Raw genomic sequence first — 12,138 nt, forward strand, 5'->3', positions numbered from 1 at the left:
GAAGACTGAGAGGGGACCTTATAAATATCTGAAGGGTGAGTGTCAAGAGGATGGGGCCAAACTCTTTTCAGTGGTGCCCAGTGACAGGACAAGGGGCAATGGGCACAAACTGAAGCATAAGAAGTTCCATCTGAACACGAGGAAGAACTTCTTCACTCTGGGGGTGATGGAGCACTGGAACAGGCTGCCCAGGGAGGCTGTGGAGTCTCCTTCTCTGGAGATATTCGAGACCCGCCTGGACAAGGTCCTGTGCAGCCTGCTTTAGGTGACCCTGCTTTGGCAGGGGGTTTGGACTAGATGACCCACAGAGGTCCCTTCCAATCCCTAACATTCTGTGATTCTGTGATTCCAACAATAAAAATATGCGGCTTTTATGCAGCGACTTCAAGTCAAAGGCTACAAGGTGATACATCTACACACATATGTAAACACATATGCATATTCCTGAATTCACTCTCTCAGGTCCTCCACCTGTTCTCCTCATTTCTGAAAGCAGCAAATGTCATTATACTCTGAGAGAATCAAGCTTACTGAAGGTCACACAGCAAGTAAGTGACTTAACTGGGAAGAGAATAAGGCCTTTGACTCCCAGATAAGGAGTCCTCTGTGAAGGCTTCATCCTCAGATAGCCCTCTGGCTTACATGTTATTCACATGGGTCTGCTTCGTCCTTTAATGATAAATTAATGGAAATTAACACCAATATCCTGCATTTTCACCCTCACTTTCTCCCATTATTACATAATGAACGCATCACCAGGGCAAGCAATCTACTGTAGTTTTCTGCAGCCATATTTTATTACATTTTTTCTTGTCATGGAGAATTTAGATTATTGGGCAGAGCAGGAGATTATTTAACCCATTCATCTATCAACCACTATGCACATGCTATTACTATACAAACAAAGCAAGCAGCCTCTGCACGTTTTCCTCCCATCTAGAGGAGGAGCTGATCACATTTATCTAAGAATCCTGAGTCATCATGACACACTCTATCAGCTTTGCCTTACAACATCAGAAGATTCAAAAGCAGCTCAGGACTGCATGATTTCTCTGAACACAAGTATATCTTGACTTCAGGTTGACCCTGAAATTTTTAGATATTTGGAAAAACTAAAAGTAAATAGTTAGAAATCAGGCGGGCAGCGACCACACAGTGAGAACCAGGCAAAGTCTCAATTCCAGCCTTTTTCTCTGTTACTTATCTGGAAGAGTGGAGACCTTCACTGTAAATGTCAACAACACTTAACACCGTTGTTTCTAATGCATAAGCTTCTCGCTTGTATCATTAAAAAAAGATGGGAAACCTTTCCACTCCACAGGGCTTACTGCAGGCACCTCACAGGGTCTACCTTCTGCCTGCCCTGAAAGTAGGCAAATTGGGCTGTTCGTGCGCTCTCAAGTGGCTAAAAGAGGAGGCTGTAATTTTTCAAGCTGTCCGTGTAAGCCATCTTCCTCAAAAATCAGCAAGTCTACAAGCCCTTATTGCCCGCAGTAAGTATTTGAATACTATGCATTAGGGACAGGGAACAGTGTACTGCTGCAGTTCTTGGTGTTTGCCCTGTGAGCCGTGGTCGGTGCCCATCTCCACAGCTGGTCACCCCGCTGCCGCACCTCTAGCCAGCATTTCTGCAGGGCACTGGGCATCAGCTTCAGCATTTGGGAACATGCTGACTGCAGCGAGGTTGACAGACATCCCTGAAGCACGCCAGTCTCCTTTGCATGTGGGTCGCTGTCCCACGTAACAGAATGCCACGTGTGTTTCAGCTTTGTGGGGAGAGTAAGCTAAACACTATCAATGCTATGGATCAAACAAATCGCAATATTTACAAACAAGCTCTAAGCACAAACCCAGTGCATACATACTTTTTTTTTTACACTACCTGAAAGTTCAGCTCTCTCTACAAAGTTCCTTCTTCAGCATTTTTTCCCTTAAGATCTCACTCCACATGGGAGCTGAGAAGTGATCTTTTTCAGAAGAATTTGCCACCCTGGTGCCCAGCACGAGGCCATGGACCCAAGGCCCACCACATATTCTGTCCTCCTGCTCTCCCCAGAAACACCACGTCCAGCTGTAGACACCCATTATCTGTATCTTAGTGAAGCTGTGAATACAGTGAGTAATGCAACAGGCATCAAAATGAGTCTTGAAATATCCTGCACCATTTTGTATTCTCGATCGGCTAACTTTATGAGGTCTATGGAGGAGAAAGCACTTACAAAGACTTCCAGGACTTTGAAGCAAATTGCAAACACATGAACTTGGCTTGCAAATACAGTTAACTACAAACTGCAGGAATCTGTCCCCAAATCGCATCTTGTGTGTAAATATAAGAGAATGGTTTCTTGAGGTCATTAGCTGTACCGGATTTAGGTGGTTTACTTGAGATACACTTTACCAACAACAGGACTCCAAACTGCCACTACTTTCCAATATCCCAATACTTCCATTGATAATTTATAATGGTGTTAAGACAACGCGCATATAGTGTTGCACAGAAACAAAACGCAAAAAGAAAAGAAAAAAAGAAAGACTGAAGATACATGGTACCTCCCTAACAATTTTAGGAAAACCTGGCATGCGTTAAATGTAAGCTCCAGAAAGCCCTTGAGGCCTTTTTTTTATAACAAGATATAAATAAAATCTGTACCATTTGGACTCTTGATTTACATTGTAGTTTTGGAGCCTTCAGGGATTTTTTTTTCAAGCTTTTCTTCACAACCAAGAGTTTGTTTTTTCAGAACACAAGCTGAGTTCCCAACATAATCCCAGGGCTTGGGAAGTTGGAACATTAATTTAAAAAACAACTATGCCAAAAAATGGGCAAAATTTTGCAACAACCATGCATTAACTATTTTGATCCAAATTCAAGTCTGATGCACAGGAAGCAATAAAGCCTGTAGAAACAGACTATTTCAGGCCAAATGAAAATGGACCTCGAAAGATTCACAACGTGTTGTCCAAAGACAAGCAGAAAAATAAATACAGTTATTAAAGAGGGTTGCTCTTCCCTTTGTTGCTGCGTTTTTGATGCCCCTTCACAGGTGGCGAGGCAATGTCTTCAAGGACAAAAACCTCAGTAACTACTACAGTGATTTCTAATTCTCCTGACCCTTGCAGAAGCATTAGGACATGGCACTTCAAAACATATCAGCCAGAGAAGATCTGCTCTTCTCTCCAGCAGGTAAAAGATAGGGATAATATCCATGTCTCAATTACACTTCAACACTTCTGGGAAGAACTCTAATACAGAGTAATCCAATTAACTGCTAACTTGGGGTTTCTTGAGACTTCCCTGGGGCACCTTTCCCTTCTCAAGGGTTGGGAGAAAGACTCATTTTTTAAGCACACTCAACAGCGAAGCATCAATTTTGATCGAAATAAGGGACTGCACTGGAGGGCTGTACTTTCATCGATAGAGCTCAAGGGTGAGAGTTGATTTAACTTCAAAATTCACAATATAGCTTCCCTTTGGCGGCTTTATTCAGTAATGAAAAGCTGATCCTCTACCTCTTCTGAAATGTTTTCTTTCCCTTCAAAGCTCTCATTTAATTTCTTGAGGCTATAAGATCAGCTAGGTTCCCTGGGGAAACAGCAACATTTTTATAGCTATATTCCCATGTGATAATGGCAACCAATACCAATTTTGGTCAAATGTAAAATTCTAGTGGAAACTAGTTCAAAAATCTGCCTCAAACTCAAGAAGAAACAACAATCTTGTGCTAATATCTACTCTGAACAGAACTAACAGCTATATGTGCTTCTTGCTTGTTTGTTAAGGAAGAATATGCAAAGAACAAAATAAAATGCTCACAGTTGGAAAATCATCCATACAATGGAGTACAGCTAACCAAATAAAGACAAGGTTGGAGAATTAAAGTAGAAAAGAGACACCTCACTATCAAGCAGACCCAGTCAAATATAGGGAAGGTGTCTGCATGTGGTACTCCAGCCTGTACAAAGAGCTGGAAGAGTATGTTGGAAAAGACCTACTTTTCTGATAGTTTTTCTCTGGGTCAGCTGTAAATTTCAGTTGTGATGTCCAACTGAATGTTTTCTCAGAGATAAAGTATTGCTCATGCCAAGAAAGCTGATGCGGAAGAAAAAGCTATGCAAGAAAAGAACACACATGAAAAGAGAAGATATTTTCTCCTGATAACATTTTGATATGCCAACTTTTGCACGCCTGAAAACTCAACATTTTCACTGAAGGTGAATGACCTCTCCCCCATGAGACTAATGAAACCACTGCTAAGCAGCACTGAACCATGGTTCTTCCCAGAAGCACTAACAAAAAAATAAAACATCCAAATAAAGCCGAGTACAAGAACAATTAACCATTGCACAATACATCTATTAGCATTGGTGCTCTGGGCAAAGACTTGATTTCTTTGTCACCAAATGTGTCATCAGTTCCAGATGCCCCTCTTGTATCAGATGAAAATATGAAGTCTCTTGGCCAGTAGTACATACTACATTTGATAAAACTGTAGCACTTCAAACAAGTTCTTAATATTCTTCTATCACCGTGAGGGAGAAACTCCTGGTGGGAGGCCAATTCTGAGATGGTGACAAGACAGTCACTCCCTAAGAAATAAATATCACCTTCAAAGACAAACTGATTCAGGGCCAACAAAGCAGCCTCTCTGTTTAAAACAATCTTGCAGGAACAAAGGTGAAAGTGAAGACATATAATTACTGCTAAGCAATGACACAATTACTGACTAAATGCATGGAAGAGATATTATATGGATCATGTCTGTTTAGTTTTTTAGTGTATCGTGTGCCTTATGTTTTCATTTAAGTTAAAAAAAACCCTGCAGTAAGTCTCCAGTCCTCATTACACAGAGAGGATGCCAGATACTAGCTACTCTTTCTTATGAAAGCCTTTTATATTCTTTAAGCCACATGTGCTGAGAAATTCTATTAATAGTCAGGTATTTCTCCAGTCTTGTCTGTTGCCCTTCTCCAAATAACTCTTTCCTTTTGCTTTAGCTACAGAGGTAAATTTGGGGAGGAGGCCCTCTGGGATTAATAATCTCAGTAACACTATAAACAATTTTTCCATTGCTTATTCATTGACGAATTTAACCCTGAAAGCAGTGCACATGCTAGAGGATCTCTGCAACAATACAGACAGCATGTGCATATTCATACCTCCGTAAGTTACAGTGACAGAAGCACTGCTAGAAGAAATTTCAATTTCAATTAAAAAAAAAAAATCTCCATGTAACTTGTTTAAGAGCCTGAGATTGCTACAGTCTCCTTGCTCTTCACTGAAAAAGCTGCAAAAGCAGGCTTGGAGCGTGCTGGGAAAGAAGAATTCCTACAAGCAAATTAGACCCTTGCAAATGGTGAAACGTGGGAGGCACTCCAACATCCCAGTTAATGCTGAAACAATAGCCTGGGACGCAGGAGGGTGCTCGGCAGCCCGAGCTGTCGCCCACAGGACATCTTGACATTTGTAGCTTTTAAAGTTCCAATTTCTTGTTATAGTTTGATCTTCTCAACAGCTCTTGAAGTTGACTAATTCCATTGTGTTCCTGAATGACACCCCTCACTGTGGCTATATACACACTACTAAACAAATCGGCAGCAGGGCACACTGTCCTACACGAGCCCATACTTATTAAAGTGTTAGCACAGTTCCCCAATGGTATTCACCAGCGCCAACAAATATATTCCCCCATAATTCTCACGCATTCACAGGGTCCCAGGCTAATACAGGGCAGTGACCCTTCTTGACAGGAAGCCTGCGTATAGCCACCCTCTTGGGGGGGGGGGGGGGGGGGGGGCCGGGAGAGCGGGCAGTTGACCTGTTTGAACAATGAGCTCAACCACCTTCAGGACCACAGGACAACCGTTTTATTTATTAATAGAGATGGAATCAGCATTTCCAAGCACTCACATTGGCGCATCCATTTCCAGAGTCTGTCAAGTCACATAGAGGGAGACAACAAAGCTCAACATGGCACTAACAGTCTCAGTTTTTAATGTAAGCACAGTCAAATATGACACTTGCCTGTTCAACAATGGGGTCGTTCTTCACCATTTAGAAAATCTTCATTTAGATTCTGAAAGATAACCTCACACATTCATAGCCAGCTGCAGAAGTCACTGAGTGAAACCCAGAGCCACAGTTACACAAAAGGCCAACCTGGATATTTGTAGTGACCCAACCTAGATATTTGTAGTGACCCTTTGTAGTATTAAAACCTATGAGTAAATACACTTACACCTTTTCAGAAATATGACATATCTATCATTTTCCCTATCCTCTGCACACAGAGAAAGCAGGAGTTCCCACGAAGCACTACAGACATCTGTGATGAATGCAATGACAGGTTCAGTCTGCTGTATCAGCTCCAGCTCTCCTGACAGTTCTCAGCTCCGCTTTTGTCCCATGTCGCTGGAGATGGGGATCAAGTAATTTGGATCAGTCCTTAGTCCCAATCTTTGGTGAACAGAGGCAGAGTCAACAAGTACAACATGTACTAGAACTCTCTGCCCATTTAAGACAGTTAAAGAAAAAGCTAAAACTGCTCTTCAAACTCCTCTTCATCTGTTTCTAATACCTTGTAGAGGACACAGAGACCACTGTTCAAAAAGAGTTTGCACAAGACTTCCTACCGTGTGCCCAATCTCAGAAAGTCCTGTTCATAAAGCAGCAGGGTCACCACCTGCTTATTCCTGTGCTGCTTTCATTTAGCAGACAAGTAATCACTGAGGTGGTTAACTAACGAAAGCAGCAGTTTCCAGTCCGACATGAGATGTGCGTTATTTCTACTGCAATTGTACATTTCAGAAGAAGCATCTAAAAACTTCCATATTCAGAACCACATTCACCTTGAGGGCTTCTACACGCAAATGCTCTTGCAGAGTGGAGCACTCTGGCCATAAAACCCTTTTGCGTGAGCTAATGGCCAAATCAGAAAATGCCCAATGGAGAAAAGGAGCAAGCGTTCTTTCAAGAAGAAACACAGCTAAGCTTTCTATGTTATACAGAGTACTTTTTAGCATCTGGAGATGGAAGAACCGTCTTTACAATCAGATTCTTTTTGAAGAAAATGAAGATCCCTGATGAACTGTGTCAAAACGATCAGCACACTGTCTTCTCCTTGACATGTTCACCTTTAAAGAGCGGTAGTCCCACCCTGAAAATTTCTGAGCCATTTCTACTCTTTTCCATATGACGTATACAGACGTGTTACTCCAAATTAGTGCAGCTCAGTAGACAATGCTCCTCAACAGCTGCTTTTCCCTAAAGATTGCAAGACTTGTTCTTGCAATCTTGGAATTGTTCTTTCTTGGACCAGTAAATACCAAGTGATGGATGAAAAAAGAATTCTTTCATTTTTTTTCAGCCACAAAGCAAAGAAAAACTTCGCGAAGACTCTGAAGAATAGAGAGAAACTTTTCACAAGAGAAAGCAGAAACTGTGGATTAGCCTCCAAGCTGCTAAGAATCTCTTGATTTCATAACTTCAGTATTTTCAAGCTACCACAGATTAGTTTCTAGAAGTTTCTTGGAACACGGTGCATTACTGAAAGTGAGCTCATCCTGTAGCTATACTCCACACGCAAAAAAAGGCATTTTGCACTTGGACTAGATCACAGGGACTTGAAAATGCTGGCTGATGTTCATTGAAGTTCTCAGCAAAATCTTCCCATTACCAACCCAGCTACAGTCAGTGTTTGTAAACACCGACCGCCTTTCCCAGTGTGATGCATGTCGGAAATCCCAGCTGGTGGTGTCACAGGGCTTCCTAACGCACAGAGCAAAACTCCTGCCCCATCTGTTTCAACACAGGCACGTCTCTCTACGCCTTCTCAGCCACCCCAAATACTCTTTTTCCCATGCATATCCCAGCTCTGATAGTCTTCATCTCGCACCAGCACGTGACTCAGCTCCACGTTGCCTGCCTGGGTCAGTTGTTTGGATATCATTAGATTGTCCTGACTGAAAGCCCTAATGAGGTGCTGATCCCATCATCCAATCACTCAGCCGAGCCCGAACGCGTCCCGTGGGACGGCCAGAAAAGACTGATGCAAGAATTCCAACTGATGTGTAACATGAAAGGGCGCCATTCGCATCGCTAGGACTCACAGCCTGTCAGCACAGCCATTAGAAATCCTGGGCTGCAGAGATTTATAAGTCAACCCTCCCACACACAGAACTTGCTCCAGACTGAAACTTGGCATAAAATTCAGTCCCAGGAGGGCATTAAAAAAATAACCCATTCAACGATTTCCGTCCCATAGCTTCAGCTCGCAGCCATTTAAATAATGGCAATTTCTCATTTCTCTTTTAAACTGAGGAAATCCAGTATAAAACACCAGATTTACATAACATTGCAGTGGTGATACAAGCTGGCAACAAACCCAGGGAGCAGGCTGCCAGAGCCGTTCCGTCATCCCCTTTCGGTGCATTTCTCCATTTGGACTCAGTTTAACGGAATGATTTTTATTCGGTCTAGCTGACATCATGTGTAATCTGCAAATCCCACCTCCACGTTGGTCAGGCAGCTTGCCCTACCTCTGTACACTTTGTGTGCCTGTTAGAAGCGGACAAGCCCTCCTGGGGTCAACGCAGCCTTCCACTTGTGCTGCCGCTGCTATTTCTTTGCTGCAAACTGCCGGCTGATTTAGAGGACAGTAATTAGTTGCCTATTGAGCTGCAAAAGACTGAGTGGACAAGGAATGGACATATACAAAACAAAGAAAGGAACGGATACAAGACAAAGGAAATTTGTCAGTAGAGCCTTTGATTCGATCAGAGATTGTTCTGACAACTACCACATCTGCTTCCAGGGAGAGGGACAGACCCAAGGCTATTATGGCTGCAGAGCTTTCTGCCCCCAGGTATTTCAATTCCTCTGGAGGCCATCTGTAATCGTGAGTGTGTCAGGGGAAAAAAAATCATGGAAGTTGATCCAATGCTACAAGCACTTCCTAATATATGCATCAGACTTCAGGAAGTCTGCAGCAAAACACTGTTCTGAGCACAACCCTTTTGCTCCACCACCGCTCCCCCACAGGGGCCTTTGGTGGCACATGCGGGATAGCAAGGCGCTTATGTCACCCGCAAAATGTACCATTTGCTGGGTGGGCTGCTGACTCCCATCTCATCACCACCAGCACCACTCTTGCTCTCCCATGGCATACCTGAGATGCAGCCTTTGCTGCCACACTTCAGCTGAAGGAGAGGGCATATTACAAATCACCACCAAAGCATCTGAACAGATTTTTCCTATTTGTAATACAAGTCCACAAGTAGCACAACTATCAAATAGTTATACAATCAAAAGCTATGAAAAGAAAATGCAGAATTGTATCAGTGGTCAAGCCCAAGGCTCCAAAATTCAGAAAGAGGAGTCCTTCCTGTTCTTTAGAGAATTACTGACTTCAAGGTACTTTAAATCAGTTTGGACAATGTTCAAATGCTTCTTCCAGAATGTGATGGTACATCTAAACTGCTGTTGTTGCACTGACCCTCCCCGTGTGCTAAGCCATCCTCCCTAAGACAAGCCTCTGAGGTCCACGTTCCACCCGTGAAAACCCTTTTGAGCTTTAGAGCTCTATGTACAATGTTTCTCCAGAACACAGAAAAAAGCTGAGCCCAAGGGAACACCTGAGGCTTTCGAAACAGAAAACCAAGATGTGGCAAGCATCTGCACAACGACCTTCTTTTCCAACAACTGTACAGTTTTCTCATACCTTGTCCTTTAATTCCAAAGGGGGGTACAAAGTCCCTGATACGTGCCCATTTCCTGAAGGAATCATCCAAGAACATTGGTGCCGGCTTTGAGAACCTGAGAAAACCAAAATGAGAGAGAAATTAACTCCTGAAGTCTGGAAGGGTAATTTCTGCAGGGAGGTTGAGAGAATCCATACCTAAGTGCCGATTCTACATTTTCACCAGCAATACAGTAACGTGGAAGATTGTACTTTTACCCAAAGACGCCCACAGTGGAACAAATCTGTCAGAATTTGTGACATGAGGACACTCAAAACACTCAAGCCGTGAGCCTGGCAACCACTTCCACTCAGCAATTTAGAACTTCCACACTATTGTTTGGTTGTTAATTTAGCTACAATAAGTTGTAAATTGCAACCAGAGTTTAGGCGGTTTTACTTCCAGCTTTGTAAGCACAAGCCAATTTATGTGCTGTCTACACGAGCGTGCGAGGAAGGGGTGCAGAGCTGCCTTCATGTGGTTCATTACATATCGGTGCGCTGCTCTGGGCAGGTGTGAAGGCAGCAGGCAAGCGCGTGTGGAAGGCAAGGCTGGGGTTATCTGCGCTCACGGCTGCTTCTGCCCTGGTCGTGCACACATGCAGCAGCCATCGTAACACGGGCAGGAAAGGAAGCAGTTCAGTGGATCACGAGGCAGCACTTGGTTTACAGAGAATGGAAATTCAGTACAGATGTAGGTGTTTTCTTCTGCATTCATTAACATATAAATGGTTCTAGAGACATCCTTGCCAAACCAAACAGTTGTGGTCTATCCAAAATCACTCACAAAAGAGAGAACAAGGCCTTCTTAACTGTGTCATTATGGGAATACATTATCCTAATTACACCCTCAACAGAAAAACACAGCAGCTACTAAAAATTTGTCCTTTCTAGAAACAATTAGTACGCTGGCCAGATAGAAGGAAACAATTAGCAAAAGAAACTACAGAAATATTTATATAACTTTCATATGGGACCATTTCTGAGTATATCAAGATCACTGCTGGAAAATATGTTAGTATTATGAGAAATCTGTTCATTCAATCATATCAAAACAGTAGCAGGGACGTTCTGGATCAAAATCAATCCCACTATGTTATAGAAATCAAAAAAGGAATGTACTGCATGTTCAGAGTCAGAGAGTACATCTCCACTACAGCCACACTGCAAGTGCAATGTACACGTATCTGAAATAGATACAGTCTGGCTAACCTAGGTACTGGTAGCAAGGACTGATGCAAAACACTATTTTAACCCTCCCTTCAGGCTGTTTTTGCAATCAGCTGCAACTCCACATTACTGCAATCCGGTAACTTTTTGACTTCAACCACCTGATTTAAGGTAAACTAGTCTACACTACACCACAGCCAGGTACACAGCAATAATTTCAGACAGCAGCACAGTGAGGAGAGTATGGAATGAATTCTGTATTATAAACTGCTCAAAGTACAGTCCTATCACAGATGCCCAGTAAATCAGAGGTTGCAGAAATCTCTGGGAAGGGGGCAGAGAGAGTCCAAGAGCATTCAACAAAACAAGAACAGAAGACTCCAACTCACCCATGCACACCGCTTCACATCCACTCATGCAATCTTTAACAAGATCATCTTTAACCATAAAAGCAGGATGGGCAGATTACATGGCTGATGTAGAAGGAAAGGAATGTGTTTCCAGAGCTGAGGAGATGAAAGGATCTCTATAACTTTATCTAGGAAAAAGTGGGGAAGACATGTTAAGATACATTAGAGCTTCTGAAGATCTTAAGTAAAAACCAAAAAACCACAGGCCAACCCATTAAAAAAAGAAAAGAACAGGATGCAATAACACTCTGAAAATATCTTAAAAACCTAATAAGCTGACAAATTAGTTCAAGCCTTTTTCAAGCATCTTGGTACACTGATGGATCTTCAAGGAATTCTCTTCACCTCCTTCCACCATCAATAGGAGGAATCTTTGCAGGATGCTCACACAATACAAGAGCTTTTATAATCTGCGTGGCTACAGCACAGATGTCCACAGCTCTTCCTTAACAGCTACCACTTGAACTAGTAGCAGAAGCCAGGCAGGTCCCACAGAATGGTCCCCATTCTCCCCAGGCAGCAGCCACAGTGAAGGACGACTGTATTGCCTGGGGGTCACCAGCACCTTTGGGCTGGTTTGTTAGGTCACCAAGCTACTCTAGCTACTGCTGTGATGTGCAATCGTCAGGAAAAACTTGGATGCTTCAGAAAACATATGAACAGGTCTTATTCTCCTTTTAAGGAAACAAGAAGATTCCCTACAATAAAGGTAGAAAGTCGTGCAGTGTAAATAAAAATCTTAGCCTGTTCAGTTTACCTATTGAAGAGCACTGCACGAGAAAGAAGGTACAGGCTGTAAGGTCAGGTGTAACTCAGAAGCTGGT

General features: G+C 42.8%; 1 protein-coding gene across 8 annotated transcripts in view; it reads right to left on the minus strand.

Annotated features, from left to right (window-relative positions):
- The window catches only part of ST3GAL3 (ST3 beta-galactoside alpha-2,3-sialyltransferase 3), a 194,609-nt gene that overhangs the window by 69,587 nt on the left and 112,884 nt on the right, over positions 1–12,138 (minus strand). For all 8 annotated transcript variants that reach the window (XM_075424678.1, XM_075424674.1, XM_075424671.1 and 5 more), the window contains one exon: positions 9,717–9,811. In XM_075424678.1, the coding sequence (XP_075280793.1) occupies positions 9,717–9,811 (95 nt within the window). The remainder of the gene's footprint in view (positions 1–9,716; positions 9,812–12,138) is intronic.

Source organism: Opisthocomus hoazin, chromosome 6 (genome assembly GCF_030867145.1).
Source record: "Opisthocomus hoazin isolate bOpiHoa1 chromosome 6, bOpiHoa1.hap1, whole genome shotgun sequence".
Classification (NCBI taxonomy): Eukaryota; Metazoa; Chordata; class Aves; order Opisthocomiformes; family Opisthocomidae; genus Opisthocomus; species Opisthocomus hoazin.